The 17920-nt window shown below is 38.1% G+C and overlaps 1 protein-coding gene across 3 annotated transcripts in view; it reads right to left on the bottom strand.

Annotated features, from left to right (window-relative positions):
• Window positions 1–16713, bottom strand: part of LNX2 (ligand of numb-protein X 2) — a 33023-nt gene extending 16310 nt beyond the window's left edge. The window contains exons 1-5 of one of the 3 annotated variants that reach the window (XM_085321742.1): window positions 16602–16713; window positions 11611–12112; window positions 2188–2426; window positions 1636–1779; window positions 976–1175 (exon numbers count right to left, since the gene is read on the bottom strand). In XM_085321742.1, coding sequence (XP_085177868.1) covers window positions 976–1175; window positions 1636–1779; window positions 2188–2426; window positions 11611–12011 — 984 coding nt within the window. In that variant the 5' untranslated portion in view covers window positions 12012–12112; window positions 16602–16713. The remainder of the gene's footprint in view (window positions 1–975; window positions 1176–1635; window positions 1780–2187; window positions 2427–11610; window positions 12113–16601) is intronic. The other 2 variants (XM_085321743.1, XM_085321744.1) reach the window with 2 other exon arrangements.
• Window positions 16714–17920: the final 1207 nt, after the last annotated feature.

Genomic DNA, 17920 nt, shown 5'->3' with positions numbered 1-17920 from the left:
GGAAACTAAAATATTTAAGCTACTTCCATCTGTTGGATTTTAAAAACAGCGAAATAGAAAAAGACTGATATTACTKTTGGACTGTTCTTAGGCTAACAGATCAAAAGCAAACACTCGTATTGAAGTCATTCTGAAATGATGATAATGTATTTGTTTCAGGTGGAATGATTSAAAAACAGGAAAAAGGTGGAGGGGATTGTCCTGCCATATGGAGAATTCAGTTACATTCTTAGGAATAGTGTAAATAACCCCTCYTCCTGAGCTAAAATTAGAAATTTCTAATTAAATTTCTGAAATCAATAGAATTACTGTTTTTAACACTGTCTTTGGCTTGTTACTTAAAATTTTAACAAAAATACAGACTTTATGATAATCAACTTACACTTTAATTGTTTATTTAAATTCTATGAAAAAAATATTTAGAGTGGCCTGCTTCAAATCATGCCAGCGAAGAATGTCACAGACTCTCTCTCTCTCTCTCTCTCTCTCTCTTCGACAAATACTAAAAGATGCAGATCAACTGCATGGCCTATTGGAAGGTAACATTGAAGTCAGATTAAAATAACAATTGAGATAAAGTCAATCTTACAGCCTGCAAGTGCTTTTTACAAGGAAAACTATGCCAATTTGGTATGTAAAAATAAACTTTGGTTTCTTTGGAAAGCTTGCATAAAGCTGAAATAGAGACCCTGCATTTAAAAACACAAAAATAAACTCAGATTTTAAAAACAGATAAGAGATGCTAAGGAGTTAAAGTAATTCTAGGAGGCTGATCCCATGAACAAAGCATCACAAGCAAAAGATCTACAGCAACAGACTCTGCTCTGAATATTAATTTGCCTTCCAACTGATAATTGCAAAGCTAACATTTACACAACACAGTCTGACAAGGAAATCTCCCATTTCATTTAACTGGCAGTTTTGCAACAACCAAATGCAATGCAAGCAAATAGAATATGTAATTAGATCCCATACTTGAAGTATCTGGTCTCCAGCAAGAAGTCTTCCATCTCTGGCAATGATCCCATCTCGATAAACCTCTTGAATAACAATGTTGATCAAAGGCGTTTCGTTGCCACCTACTATGCTAATTCCTAATTCAATATAAGGATTGGACCGATGAATTTCAATAGTAGTGATCTCTCCTTCAGGCAAGGTAGGTGGCTGTTGATTTGCTGCCAATTATTTTTTAAAAAAGATGATTAATCATCCTTTACACCTCATTCATTTTCAACAAAGCAGATCACCAGAGGACAATATAGGCACACCACTTGACAATGGYTTAACAACAAACTAGACAAATGCAACTGGATTAGTTCCACTATTTGCAGAAACACCTAGTTGATTAGAAACAGCTCTATGAAAAGTTAGTAGTATCCATGCTTCCTGAAATGAGACCTTTTTTGCTTTTGAAACAGATATTCTGAACCTTTTGGATCTGGTCCTTAATAAATTTCATATGTTTCATTTTCAAATCCAATTACTTAAGTATTCACATTAACAGCTGCTATTGAGTTAACAGTTCGAGGGAAGAGACAAGCCCATTTCTGAAGCAAACATGGAGACAACTGAAGAGGAAAAAGGGGGCTGCTAATGGGTGGCAAATACACAGGAAAAGGAAGGGGAAAAGACCACCTTCCTCTGCAGTAAGGCTCAGTGCTTCCTCTCTAAAATCGCAGATGCTAGAGACGTTACTGTTAGTTCGATGCAGGTGGATGCAGGAGCTACTCAGCTGCCTTTTCGTTCGAACAGGACAATATTCCATGTGTGGGAAGCCTGCTGATCCAGGGGTGGGAAGYGGAGGGGAAAAGAGGGGAAAAGAAATCTCATCTTAGAAAACAAGTTTTGTAATTCTATAGAAAATACGCTGCTTCAATCTAGGCTCTAGGCCAGCATTTCCAGATTAACATGCACTACTGTACTAGCACGTGTTATGATCCCGTACCACGATATCCGTGTGGTACACATATCCAGATAGTTTTTTCGTTCTTGTGATTTTAGCCCAGTTAAATATTTGCACATACAGGGATCTACAAATATGTCCCCAGGAACTTCAACAGGAAGAAGTAAAAATGAAGATGCGTGTTCATAAATTGTTTGCAAGAAACAATCTGCAACACTGCAAGTGCTTCTATGTTTGATAAAAGGTAATTGGAAAAAGGTTTTAGGACATAAATGATGACATACTGTCTGCTGCTGTGTTCTCCTCAAAAGCGGGATTGTCAATGCTGGGCTCATCTGCCCACGTAGGAAGGGCAGGTGACGTGAAGCTCTGCTCCGCAGGCACTGTTCCCTGATCCGCATCTGGAGATAAACGGCTGGGCTGCTCTGTGCCACCAGGACCAGCCTCGCTCTCAGCTTCTGGCTGCAGCTTGCTAGTTTTCCTTCTCTCCAGAGCAACTCTCCGATGAGAAGCCCCAGGACACCTGTGAAGAAAACATTTATACCATGCTTCAAGTATGCAGGAATTTACGCAACACAAAAAAGTCAGGAGTGTTCCATAAAACAAAACCTGTTTTCTTCAAAAACTTGTCTTTAAACTAGTCATAAAATATTTTAGAACTAAATGGATTTTAAGGTCAAAATATTTTTCAGTAGACAGAAATCAAAAGCAATACTGCCTTATCCACAAAGGCTATGTTGCTTTCTCGCCACGAACTGGACRTGTTCTAACACATTCTGAATGTAGGCTTAAATTCTTATGTATATTCCAGTTTTTGGAAAAAACACACAGATTAAACAAGGTTGGCATGAAGTTCCACAGAAGAAGAGCCCTGTTCAAAGACACATTTGGACACTCCTGAAGCAACCTCTCTTGACTATAATAAGTCAAGAGAAAAGGATCCATGATGTTTTCTGGTGGTCACTTGGGGAAGTAGAGATGAAAAATTTACCTACATTGTGATCTAAGTGTTAAAATACTGAAAAAAACTACATGTGTATAGGTGTTTGTATGAAAAGTAGAATACAAGTAATAGCTCTGCCCCCAATCTCCTTTTTAAGCAACAGAGAGTTTTTCATTCTCTTATCTCCATAATTTGCTTCCTGACTTAACACAGCAGGTGCAACTCTTTTGCTCTCCCTTAAGTAACAGTGCCCCCATCATCATACTGCACTTTGCACTGTAAACTCATTTTTATGAGATTCCATTACTCTCAACACAATGATTTTTTGCTTATGCTTAAAATTCCACAACAGCATATTGCAAAGGGCTGCAATGTTGCAAATTCACAGGAATTCTTCRCTTACCCAATGGTTTTACAATTACTTGTTGATAATTGGATACAGACATCAATCTTGCATCTGCCTGTGTGATGCAGTTTTGCCAGCTTCTGATATTGCAAGTCTTGCAGTATCTGATGCCTGTCTTAAAGCTCCTGCTTTTGGAGCTGCTGACACATAAAAGGTGTTAGTATTATAGCAGCATCAGGAAAAAAAGGAACTGTGTTCTTGAAAGGGTTCCCTTTTTGGGACCTTGACAGATTGGCGTAATCCAAGTAGGAATGATTTATCCGGGCAACAGGAAAAGAAATCTGTTAACAGAATAAAAGGCTGTAGAAGTCTAACAATGTCCTAATTTGTTGAACTAGATTGTTTTAAAAAATATCACAATGCTGCTTTGGTATTCTGTAAGAGGATCTGGTAATTACATGATCAGACTGTTTGCAGATGAAGGATTTAATAAAAATGTTCTCAAAATAGTTTTGCTAAAAACATYTGTATAGCCGCTGTGACCCCAGCAATGTTAAACACATACACATCTCACTCTACATATATCTCTCTCAATGTATATTTAAAAGAAWGGCATAAAGAAACCAAATATGCTAAGAAATATGCATGAATACATAAATCAGAGATGGTTCACATTATAATGACATGTTTAAGGAATCATTTCTTGGAGCTTTCTCCAAGATGACATGTTTTAAAAATGCTGGCCACCTCGTTCTTCAAAGACAAGAACATGCAGGCATGAAAAAGATAAATCACTTGAACGATCTTCCTTTGTGAAAAGGTTTATTTGATTTTAATGTAGAAATACAACTACGTTTCTTGGTTTTGCTCGGGTAATATTTATTACCTAAAATCAGTGGCTTAGTGAGACTGATCAGAGTCAAACTCAAAAAAAAAAAAAAAGAAATGTAGAAATCAGGCTAGGCTCAATTTAATGTGGCAGCCAGAAAAAGACACAGTTACAAGTGGAAACCCAGTAGGAACTGATTCTTGTTGACACTTATCCAATACAAACCTGAAGACAAGAATCCCAAACAGCCAGGGAAAGAAAAGAGGCAATGCCTTTCGCTAGCTGCAATTTCTAAAATGCCAGAATTTTAACTGATTAGCCTCCCTCTCCCCCAAATTCTTAGTGGGAAAAAAAAAAAAAAAGAAAAAGAAAAGGGACACACTCTGCAGCAGTACCTCTGCCAAAGCCCCGCAGGTGCTCATGGAGGAGGGAACCTCACCTTCCCCGGGCRCCCCATAACCGCACTTTCCCACGCCGCGCTGACCAAGCCGCACCAGCTCGGTGAGCTGCCCGGCTACGGGAGCGGGGGCTTGCAGCGAAGAGGCGAACGAACAGCTCAAAACGGATGGTGTCAGACGACCACGGCCGAATCGCAAGCTTGGACGTCAGCATCCAGCTTTACGGGACTATGTCTACAAACTGGATGCTTCCCTGCAAGTCCTTTTACCCAGCCAGTTCACAACGCCTGTGGATCACAAAGTAGCCGGGGCAGATGGCAAAGCACACCTGAGAAGTTTGGGCCTTTTTAACTCTATCAGACTAGGACTGAACAAAACCCCTACGTGAAAGTGTCCTATTTCTGTCAAAGTCTTCCTAGCCACAGTCAGATCGTTCYCCTCACCCCAGCTTTTACAGAGCACTTTCCTCCACCAGTACTTGGCAGCTGATTAAAGTCCTCACACAAAAATATAAATAGACTGGAGGCTTATTTTCACCACAGATATTTAATTATCATTTCAAAGGCTGATATCAAGAAATATAAACAGCATCCTGAGCACATCTACTTAGCTCAATGGAAGTCCCTTTTATGCAACACTCAACAAGGCAAATCTATGAAAAAAAATAATCCTGGTGACAGAAACCCCTTCTTCCCCAAATTAATCAGTCATTATAACAGACTTAGAACAGAGCTGCCTTGCCAGGGAAGTGGCTGTCTGGTGGAGATACTACTTCATGGGATGCCAATTCTTCGGTCTTTAAACATGATATGTCATCTACTGAACAACAAAAGCCAGGACTGATATTCAAGCACATTTATAAGAAGAATTTTCATTTTCACTTGCAACATAGAGATTTTTTTTTATTGACAGTAGGAATGTATTATTCCCAAGCAAAAAAAAAAAAAAAAAAAAAAAAAAAAAAAAAAAAAAAAAACATATCACAGATCACTTGTAACAGTTAACAAATGCCAATAAATCTCTACTAATATTTTTGCCAAATATTTGGGATAAAGACCATTTTGGACAGAATCCTGCAACAAGTTGTGTACACAGATGGACACCTGAGGGTCCAACCTATCATAAAAATTTCTTTTGTAAGGGTACTGAAATCCCCTTTCCTGCAAGAAACTGTACAAATAGGGGGCTGAGACTGAAATGTATTGTAAAAGAATGGTGTTTCATAGCTACCTACAAAGCCAGAATCCCTTAGATACGAGTCAGAAGAAGGAGGAGCATGCTTTTTGAAATTTCTAGCAGTTACTTAATTGCTTTCACAAATCTAGATTCCAAAGAATAGAAATATTGATTTATCTTTCAGTTGCTTTAGTTAGTTGTTTTTTTTTTAATCAGGAAACGTGAAAGGCAGTTGTTCTTTGGAGGCAAAATGAGCTTCTAGCTGTATTTACTGGCTTTCTTCCTCCCTGCAGCATCAGGACTGACTTTTCAACAATTCTGCATTGTTGATAAAGTATAGCTTTTACCTCCGGCTTCTTTTAATCYATATCAGATGAAGAAAAGTTTCTGAAAAGGGTTTTTTTTTGGTGGGGCGAGGGAGTTTGCACAATCAAGTCTGCTGGGTTTCCCATTTAAACTTGACTCTTTGAAAGGCTAGCAGTAATCTCTCTCTGTAGATTAAAAAAAAAAAAAAAAAAAAAGCTTTCATACAAAATTAAGATGTAGTTTACAGTGTACTCCGAGGGATAACAGTAGGGGCTTGAAAAACACATTTGCTCACTGACTACTGAAAAGAAAGATTTCATTGTAATGTATGCCTTGAGTGTCTGCACCGTCTAGAGGTTCAATAAAAGTAAACACACAAAATAGCCTTAAAATAGTTGCATTAAATCGTTTTCTAAGTATAAACTGAATTTGAGCAGACTGCAGAGATGCAACTGAAATGCCTTTGCAATTGCTCATGAAACTTTGCCAGCAAAATGACCTTAAACAGCATTCCTGGCAAGTTTTACATTTACAAGTCAGAACAAAACATGTTGCTTTATTAGAAAGCTAAGAGCTTGTTTATTTTTTATTTTGTTTGTTTTTCTCCTTTTGCTAGGGAAAAGAAAAAGGGGCACTGGGAGTTATCTGATTATGGGAAATGGAGAGGACGCAGGAAATAAAATATATTCTCTCTCACTTTCGAAAACATCTAACAGTTTCAAAGCACCTGTAAAAAGCCAAGGTGGGTTTGGAGCAGGGAAAACCCACAGAAAGATCCCTCAGTTTTCCAGCAATTTCTCCAGGGTATGGAGAAATTCAGAACGTGTTGCTTATCTGCTACATAGGTAGTAGACAAAGATGACATTCCAAAGGAAGGTTAAAGCCTATAGATTATTATTTGATCCTCTTCACTTCTCTCAGTGTTAAAAACAAAAGCATGGGGACAGTGCTTGCGGCCAGCATCAGAACAGGTGAAAAGAAAAGAACTTAGAAGCACTGATAAAAACTTGGATTTCTCAGCTTTTGAGGGATAATTTTTTTTTATCTGTGCAATTAATTTTCTTGTTAATTTAAATCTGTATTTTATATATGCTGACTACTAGATAGTAAACAGCTCAGTGATTTCCTCAATTTCAGAAAACACAACCTTTTTGTAAAGTTGAAATTTAATCTTCCACAAAAGTGGCCTGAATGTTGTCAACATTAAAGTAATTGGAAAAATATCCCCATCTCAAATGGTATGTTTCTTAAATCACTATACTAGAATATGTCTGGGAAAAATTGAAGCCCAACTCATTTGCAGTACATACACACGACCTAATTCTCTTATTAAGAAGCTGTACTAGGTTAGGAATTTTTGTACAATAGAATTTGTATTTCAAGAATTGAATTAAAATCAAGCACAATAAAAGTTCAATTTTTTGGGGGGGAGGGGGCCTCCTATTTAATAAATCACCTTTAACACTTAGCAGTGGAATTGGCACACACTTTATTAAGTATTAACAATTTTTGTACAGCAAATGTTCAAGAAAATCAGTACAACTCAACACTGTACATGCATTTTTTTTTCCTTTAGGTCAGATTAGGTGTATTATATTCAACTTTAGAAACCACAGTTCCCAATTGAATGTGATGATAGTGAAAGACCAATAACCAAGAATATTTTCATTAAGCAATGAGATGCATATGGAGTACAATAAGCAACCACACAGTAACCACATTTTTGTCTCATGCCTCAAATCTCCTTGCTAGAGTAGCTTGCATTAACTATACTCTTGGAGTTACCTGGTGGATATTTTGCCATTTCTTCCAGTTTTTATGCTCAAATGGAGCCAATTCTAACCACATTAGAAACGCTGTGTGAGCGCTTTTGAACAGTGAAACTAACAATCATATTCCATTTCTTAGAAATGCAAGCTAGTTTGTGTGTTTACTAAGACTGGTTTATATTAAGCTAAATTATAATACTACGAAATCTTATATTTCTTTCCAGCACTTAATAATCAGAGTATAATTTTATTGGATTCAGTAATCCATATGAAATTTAATTCAAATTACATAGCTACTGTCATCTTTTATGTCAGCAATGATAATTTACAGGTGTTCAGATGTTTGCAAATAAACTTAATTGAGAACTGTAAATCACCATGTACTCAAAATGCATATCAGCATCCTAAGACAACAGAAGGAATTCAAGATGAGCAGGGCTCTGCAGGGCTCTGCAACTAAAAGCTTTTTTTCATACTGACGGACAGGAACAGCTAGTGACTCAGCTCACTCAGGTTTCATACTAGATGTTGTGCATTAAGCAAATTAATATTTCATATATACCTAAAGAGAGTAAATACAGTGTTCTACGTACCAGTAAATTATGTGTCCCTGTTGTAAACAGTCTTAATATCACTCACAGATACCAGTCAAGGAAAAGGCATGGAAAAGGTGAAGGAAATGACACTCAGAAAGCAAAAGATAAACCAAATGGGTAGCAGGGGTCTTGCTAGCATTGTGTCTTTTATTAAAATTAAATTAGTTTAATGTTAGGATTATAAATATTGCAAAAATTTAGGCTTTCTTTCCCATTGTCCCCATTCATCACGGAGATTAGGATGACTCGCCTTGAAGAAACCAGCAAGAGCCTAAGTTAGTGTGGAAATGATGGGGTGGGGAAGACGCACAAAAAGGCTACTCATTAGTAGCTGTATCCTTCTGACACGGAAACTTCACWCATGTACATTAAGGCTATGAGTACATATATGCTTAAGTGCTGAAAAACAGATAGTTCGCTAACCCCACACAACTCCATCCTCTAGGGATGTTGCAGGTCCTGCACTTTCAAGTTTTGCTCAGCTTCAGAACTCCTAGAAATGTTCAGGCCCTGCAGCAAGGAGGAGGACGCTGGAAACACCCGTGTGAACAAACTGTTTCAGAGGAACACAGTCATGCTTCTCCCTTTCTCTGTAAGGCACCTGCCCATATGCATGTCCACAACATGCACAACTCCAAAAAGTCTCCTCTGCAACATCATTTACCTCCAGAATCTCCAGCAGAACGAAGACAGACTCTGAGTAAACTTCTTGGGGTAGCTGCACGCATCTCCTGAAACAATCTCCCTGCCTTCATGATCACCAGGATCACTTCATCTCTAGTGCACAGAGCAACAAAGATGATCCTTGTCGYGTGACTGACACAGTCTGATACTGACTGCTGGGACAGCTCAAAGTGACTGCTGGAACACGACTTTGGTGGAAGTGCTTGTCACAGCAAAGCCTTGGCTAAACACCAGAACCACGTCCTAACGCCTCATGAAACGATGAAACTACTTCTCTATGAGGAGATCTGGCTGAGATGTGGGAATCCATCTGCGGAAAAGGGACTGGCAGCAGTCATTTGTGGAAGYAGTGTTATACCAGCACCAGGCTTCACCATCCTGCCTTTAACTCTCACTCTGTATTTCAGTTTTTGCTTGTCTACCTCACAGAAACAACACTCTTTCCTTTTTCAGCTCATCTTGGAGACTATGCAGCTTTCGAAGGCAACAAAACCCTCTTTCTCTATTAGGAGGCTCTGGTGGAAAGGGAAGGAAAAGGTCGGAAGAAGAGACAGGAGTGTAGAAATAGTGCAGACTGCATAGTGTTACCAGTGTCTAGTACCACCTTGTTGGAGTCTCTCTAACAATTYATGATACCTGCACATTCATTTATCAGCACTGTCTTTATTGTTCCCGACACATCATTATGGCTGGGGAGGTGGAATAAGCTAGACTGGACTGAGGGCAGAAAAATGAGGCATACAGTTAATACTACCCTTATCTGGGGGAAAGGGAGAGGGGAAAACCTCTTCAACGCCCTGAGACATCTCTCTGCAACATGAGCATAGGTTTTCAAAGTTAAACACAATACACCATCTGAATTAAAGGAAGAAAAAAGGAAAAAAAATCATGTTGAGTTGTACATAGAAAGTATTTTCTGATATCAGATACAACTCATTTGATTGGGATCCTTTGAAGTAAGATGCGTTTCTCTTGAATATATAATTTCCTTCTCTACATAATTCTTTGCTATATTCTTCTTCACTTCTTACATCTCCAGAAAGTTAAAAAACATCTTAGTTACTTGGCCTAGATACACATAATGTTTTTCAGCTCTGACTCATCACATTTTATCTTTAACATGAAAGGATATGTCCAAGTTTTTGTTCATGACTCAGGTAATGAAATAGCTAATAATTAAAAAAAAAACTATTTATTGAAAATACCCTTTAAGCTACTGAGAAAACAAAAGCAAATACACCCCTCAAATCAAAGTTAACATTTTTCCATGACAAAAATGACACTGCTCTACACAGAATGAAACACACCATAGGAAATATTCCTTTGCTAAAACAAAATGCACTAGACTACACAACATGAAATATCATTCTATCTGAATTTGATTGTCTGTTATTTTCTYCTTCATAGTGGTATTTAAATATTTACAGTAGGAAGGCATAAAACAGAAGAACTATATAATTATTAGCAGTTCAAAATAAGGTCCTAAATATTTAGGTGTAGATAATACTTTACAGTATCCTGATAAATATTTAAAGGACTGCCATTACACCAAGCCTTAGAACAAAAACAAACAAACAAAAAAAATACACAAAAAAAMCCCACTGTCTGAATCAGGCAAGTGGACTTCCAAGGTCTTAACATATTTTCTATTCAAACATTCCCCCAAGTGATCCTTGTCATCTGCTCTCCTGCAGTTTCTTACAACTCTAACTTGCACATTACAAAAGCAGCTGCAGTCCTCATAGTAATATACAATAAAATGCACAAAAATTAACTTGCTTTCAGTGCTTCTCACTCAAATGAGACTCAGGAACAAGGATGCAGAAGATACCTGAATCCATCTCTGACACAAAACCACTCACTGTAGCTATATTTACACCTTTCACTCGTTTGAAGTGACAAGTTTCTTAATTCTCCTAGTTTAAAAGGGTGTTGAAAGTGTTGTATAAACAACCAGAAAAAATATCCCAGAAACAAAGTAAAGCATGCTCATATAACACACAGTCCATCTGTTCAGTGAACAGATTTTAAAATAAAAAGAAAAATTGGTCTTGCAGAAATCCCATGAGATACTCATTCTATCTGCCTATCCCAAAGCAGAATTAATCCTGCCTTAACAATTCCTGATGGAGGTTGGTTTAATCTGTTCTTAAAACACTTCTGAAAGCGAGGAACAAGCAGCCACCCGCTCAAGTAATCTTTACCAATGCCTGACCAGTATGCACTTTTCTGAATTAAATCTCATTTGCTCCTCCTGCACTATTTCCTTTCTCTTTGTAGACATGGTTTGCATGTTCGAGGACTTTTCTCTCATTTCTCTCCTCCCTCAGCCTTTTTTTTCCTGTGCTCTAAATAACTCCTTTTTCTTTAACTATTTCTTCTCAATCATATTTGCTAGTCTTTTTTTTCTTTTTTTAATCAATCACATTGTTCTCCCCACGACTCTCTTCAGGTGTTCCCCAATCTTCTTGGGCTGCGATGTCCAAATCTGCAAGCAATACTCCACTGAACTGTCACACATTTATCATTTCCTACAGTGTTCGACCATGAATTTAGAAGTCCCCACCAAACCACAACTCTCCCCCTCAACTTTGATTGCTACAGACACCTGTCTACAAAGTGTGCAAGAGACAGACACTGCAATCAACTGCATGACTCACCTGTTTTTGAGATGTGCTGCCAGGTCACATCGCTGCATTACCTCCTGACATACTGAAGAAAAGGGACATAAAACAAACAGCTTGTCTAACAGTTTATGAACGAGAATGCTGGATTTTTTGCAGAGTTTAAAATGGAGTCTTTTTCGATCCAGTGGGCAGAAATCCTTCTCCTGTAGAAAGTTCCTTAGGCACTTGTAGCAGAAAGTGTGTCCACAGGGAGTGTCCAATGGCTGCAACAAGGGCTGAAGGCAAATATGGCAAACCAAGTCATCATCCACTTCATTCTGGTAGTTGTACAAGTGATTCTCCCTTGTCCAGTGCTGCTGGCCACATTCAAAGCACAAAGGGTTCAAGGAGGCATTCTGCTCCACCAAAGCCATGTCATCATTTGTAGTCCCCATTGCACAACTAAGACTACTGAGGAAGCCTCTTCCCCRTAAGATAGATCTGTTCCTGTAAATCTCAGGGGAGACGCAACTGTTCTTTAGTCAAGCATCATTTTCTGCAACAAACATCAGAATAAGCATTATTAATTTAGCATGAAGCTTGAAACTTATCAAAAAACAAAAGTTAGATTAATAGGATATTTTGGTTTTCTGGAAACATCATAGAAGAGAGTGACGAAAAAGTCTGTAAGTACGATTTCATTTTACAACAGAAATGTTTTACTGCTTTATAACAGCTGCTCCACTGCATAGTTTTTACCTGCAAGATGACCAGCTTATTAAGAGCAACATTAYGCTATCTCACACTAGAAGAAAGCAATTAGTGTCTAGCACAAAACTACTCCATTGTGGAATAATGATTATATGGCAAAGTAATTAATTGTGTCCCTTAATACAAGATTATGATTTTATTCAGTAATCTGGTCCCACTCTTCTCTTTGAATTTTGAATACAAAATATTGCACATTAAAGGTCTAAATACTTTTTTTTTTTTTTTTTTTTTTTAGAAAGGGAACAGAAATGATTGCTTACCCTGTTCTTTCCTACTAATTGTCATATGCCACAGCCTACCTTTGAGTTTTCTCTGCAGATTGCTACACATTAAGAGAAACTGATTCCATTCAATATGATACATCGATTTAGTACAGAGGCTAGAAATAAAAGTACAGAATAAAGTAATCATATGAAGTATTGGTTCTAAACAACCACCCTGTTTTGCTTTATATCTAACACAATTAAAACTGCAGCATGCTCAATGTGTTGATAATCAAGTTAGTCAAAGTAATGCATGTCTGTCACTATGGGATTCATTTTAAASTTTAAGAGTTAAAGTTTGCCTGTCTTCAAATATCTATGTGGTCAAGAAACTGTGTAGCCATCAGCCTATCTTTTCAAACACTAAGCCCTTATCCTTCTCRACTTTATCTGTCCTTCTCTCCCTTACAAAATCATATTGCTTGAATCTCACAACAGAGTGATTTGAAAACAAAACAAGTTCTCCTACATTAAGAAACTTGTTAATCCATTAATTCTGGTAAATGCACTMTTTAAAGAAAAAAGGTATCAAATTTAAGTCATGTTTATTTCATGCCCAAATTCTTTACTACAATTTAGYAAGCAACAATCATGAGGTTCACTTCTTATATTCTAACAAAGCAATAGCAAGCAAACAGACAGTGAGAACTGCTCCTCTTTTTACTAACCCATCACTTTGTTTTTATCTGCTGAAGCAGTCATAAACACATTCCAAAATTCATGTGGGGCACATGGATTTCACRATGTCTTTCTTTTTAAGAGAACCGCTGTTTTGGTTTTTACCCCTTAGCCTCGCACAGTCATGCACAAGACTTAGAGCACATTTTGCAAGGATTATTATATCCTTTGACGCAAAAAGGATTAAATTGTAATTTGTAATCCAGGATTCTATCCTGCTGTGGAAAYTGATGCTCTTCATTGCCCTATCTTGTAGTAGATAACGTGTACCTTCTGGAAAGGATTTTATGAGGGAATAGCATATCGGTTCTTTGTTAGTGGAGACTAAGAATGCAAAATGAGATCCCAAAAGAGATTACTTAAAAGCAGTCTTAAACATATTAYGTAAGGATTCAAAGATTGGAAAGCAGATAAGGAGACTAGCACTCAGGCTCTGGTGTGCACAAGCAGCAATTCTCTAACTATATGTTCATGCTCCTAGATTAACACAAAAGGAATGAGACTGGTCTAATGGCTGTTCTTYATGTAACACTAAATCGCAGTACAAATGTTCTAGAAAAATGCTGCATTGATCTGTGACTTTACCGAATCATTTTGCTACTTATGGCTCTACAGAAACCAACACAAACATCAGAACATGTGGTGTGTATTGTATTTTACTGAAATGCACCTGGAAGATTAACAGACACTAGCAGTGGACCAAGGCATGCAGGAGGATTTGAGAAAGCTATTTTAAGAGGGTGTTGTCCAAATGATAGACCAGTTCCTACAATTAGCAAGGAGCAGGACTCTTCCTCCTTCTCCAAGTAACCAAGATCACAAGAAAGGAGGAAGACCTACACCAGCAAGACTACAGAACCATGCTAGGACTGTGACACACACTTCAGACCCAGTTATGAAGCCTTGGTGGTGAGCATCTTGAACTCTCCTTTAAAAAAAGAACAAGCTTCTCTCATTTATATCCTTGGAAGTCTATGCTACTCACACTGCAGTCTTCTACAGAGCCCAACACAATGTTATACAGTAAATACATTWGCGAGATGGTTGCTGTGGTCAAAGACAGCAGCATCAGTCTTTTGGAAAGATGCGATTAAAATAATTTTTATACGTTAAAAACCTTCTTAAACAACAGCAGCCACAAAATTTGAACAAAAAATAAAATGAGAAGTTCTTAGGAGAGCAGGCCTTCACTGGGATGTTTGCAATTGTAACAAGAAACTTGCTCTCTCAGGAAGTTACAGAATGGTAACTCCAGAAACAAGCTCTGTTTACTGAAATCTCAAAGGCATCTCCTCACTGACACACAAGCAGTTACTCTCTAGCAGTGGTGACTCACTAATGCGAGCAGACAGACCGATTCCTAAGACTGCCACCACGTGAATACCTTAATAGTACTGTCCTTGCAGTGACAAAGCTGCTGCGAGAGCCGGTCAACCTCAACACGAGAGCCAGTCTCTCAGCCGTGCTGGCAGAGAGGGTGCATGCACTTGGCTGGGAAGGGCAGGAGTTCAGGCCACGGGTGGACAGGCACCATCAGATCTATTTCTGCTGGTTGCTGACATTGCCTCTGGCTGCTTGCAGAGCAGTTGGTGCCCTGTTAGCTTACACAATCCATAAAGATCCCACGAGTTAACCTGACCACTTCTTCTGAAGYGGATCTGACAGCACTTTCACAATCTCTCCATCAGCAAAGCAAGGGGAGCRGTAACCGCCAGTACAAGGGGGCAACAAACAGAATGCAGTATCTCTGATCGACAGAAGCATCAGCAAAATGAACATCTGTCATGGCCTAAGTGTGTCCTATTGGAAGGAGACCGCTTTTTCTCTGCTGGTGGAGCCTCTTCTAAGAGAGGGAGAGACCTGCTCTGCTGATCCTCCGCTCTTGGGGGCTGCTGGTTGTCTCTTGATTCCAGAGCAAGTTCCCTTATTTCCCCTCCACCAAATTAATTCAAACATTACATCAGTGCTCACTGCAAGGACCAGGCAGTCAATTACAACATGAAGGTTCAAAGGAAAAAAAGAAAAAAAAAAAAACTTCACTTTAGCACTGCTTCTTTGACTCCTGTGTTGCATTTAGGGCATGCTCAAGAACAGAAAAATTATTCACTAGGATTTGTACAGATTATATAGCACAGCTGTCTAATTATTAATTCAAAGACTTTTTCAGACTCTTCCCTATGCAAAATACCTACTGATTTACACAGCCCACAAACACAATATTTATAGTCAGAGTGACAACTGGGATTGCAAGCAGGGTCTAAATTTCACTAATCTACAGGCACTATATCCCTGAAACACTACCAGAGTACTGCAATTTATAATGTGATATTTTATCCCTCATTATGTACATCTTATATTATTCACTGTATCTAGTATGACTGCAGATGAGCATCTCTACAGGATGCATCAGCTCAGAAAAGCCACAAAAAAGGAAAAACAGTCTGAAGTATAAAAAAAAAAAAAAAAAAAAAAGAGAGAGAGACACTAAAAGAGCCAGCCAGGACTGTTTTTCCAAGTCATGAAACCCTGGGTAGGGAATTACATTATAAAAACAGAACAGCGCAGGTGGTGCCCTGCTTTCAGTTTTAAATCACAATCCATTTGGGAACTGGGCATGACTGGACAGCCAACTGTGCATTTATTTATTTATTTAAAGCATGTATGAAAGCAATCTTAGTTTGAGAAAAATAGTCTTATTCATAGGCCTGCTGTAGTTCTCATTAATTGATTCAGCTAACAGGTTTCACAATTTTTATTCCTTCCCTCTGGATAGGTACTACAAAGCACACAACCAAAGCAGAATTGTAGCAATAACTAAACCCTYGGATTAACTTCTGATGGAAGTTAATGAAAATATGCACTTTGAAATCAATGTTGAGAGACTTCTAAATTTCTTCATCAAAATACTGGAGATACAGATCTCTTTAACTGACTTAAAAATTCTACAACAAATCTGACAGTATTCCAAAAGTAAATAATTAAGACAAATGCCCACCTTGTCAACAAAATCCTCTTAGAACTACCTTTAATATACCACAGTTTGCCATTTTGTTTACTACCCTATGCATTTTCCTCAACCGAAAGTAAAGAGTAAAAGAATACCCTTTAACGAATGACACCACCTGTGCTGTGCTCCAGTGTCCCTGCACCCAGTGTCCCTGCACCCAGCATGCCTCGAAAACAGATGGGATGCAGAACTCGTAATTCTGCGGCTAACAATTATTTATGCCAGAATGGACATTTTCTCAGGAGGTGAGATGTTATCTAACCAATTAATCAATGTCAAATTTAAACTGTGCAATTTAAACAAAATGAAGTTGCAAAAATATCTACCTTTATCTCCTCTCCTCTCAAGGCCACTGTATGCTGTATGGTTCTCCTCATCTCAGAGGGCTCTAAATTTTGTGGTCTGCCAACAGCATAGGRATGCGTCAGCATTTCCCTTTCCCTTCAGCAGTGGGAAAGGGAAGGATAGAGAAAGAAATCTTAACAACCATATAAGAAATTATAACAACAATTCTATGAAGGCTTCACATGGCCCCAAACACAGGCAATACTYTCCTGATCAGTCAGCTTTGTTCTTGCAAGGTGATACATAATTGTTCTATAAATCTATCAATAACTCTGAATGATAGCATAGTCATCATCCTGGATGATGTTTACTTAACTTAAACATTACAGGAGTTCTGAGGTCTGTTCTCAGTCTTGCATTACAGCCTTATTTCCCTGGTATCCGAGTGGCTAAGTTAGGTAGGACAAACCTCCCATTTTCCAAATTCTTCCACCCTGTTCAAATGCTGAAGTTGCGAAGGTAATCTTTTAGCAGTCAGGTGGAGTAGATTAACACAAGGTATAAGAGGAGATGACCAGATGTGGTTACAGCCATTGCTTAAAACACCCCCCCATAAACAGATTAAAAATTAGTCCTTAGTTCCCAGGCCAGTACCCTCCATAGGAATTACAGTATCAGCTGGCGATTCGTAACTGTTTTAGAAGCAGACAATAGTTGGAGTAGACTATTAAAAACAGCAGAAGCTTTCTGTAATAAAAAAACATGATGTGAATAAAAGTTGGAATACAGTAGTGGAGGGGAACAGTGTTATTTCAAATCTTCCAATAAGCATGACCTAGCTCATTAGATACGAACTCTGTTTTAATATTAAAACCATATAGCAAACAAATGAAGCAGAACCAGCAACTTCTATTGACTTTATAATATCCATGTTAATCATTCAGCTGAGGGCTTTACTGCCTTCAAATGCAAAAAATCCAATCAATTCTGCCTTCAGTGAAAGTTAGTTAAAAAAAAAAAGTAATCCTGTTAGTCTTTTTCTTTTGAAAACACAAACAAAACTGAAGTGCTATGATGTCAAAAGACAATATCTGGTAGCTCAAAGACAGAAAAATATAACAGAGATGGGAAGAGTACATCAATTATACTCTGACAGTTTTCTGTTAATGTAATAGCAATGCTTTCACTGAATCCTCATATCCAGTACACCTAGTTTTGTGCTGAGTMAACTCTGTTTTCTATATATATAATTTTTTAAGTCATTCAGCAGAATGACARGGATTTTTACATTCAAGCTAAAAAAATTGCAAAACACTGAATTTGTTCCTTCTTCAAAACTGAACCACAGTTCAGCAGTGCT

Source organism: Rhea americana, unplaced genomic scaffold (genome assembly GCF_003343005.1).
Source record: "Rhea americana isolate MKP2758 unplaced genomic scaffold, rheAme1 scaffold_71, whole genome shotgun sequence".
NCBI classification, from domain to species: Eukaryota; Metazoa; Chordata; class Aves; order Rheiformes; family Rheidae; genus Rhea; species Rhea americana.
Note: the sequence above shows the minus strand (reverse complement) of the source record. Positions and strands in the feature narration are given on the sequence as shown.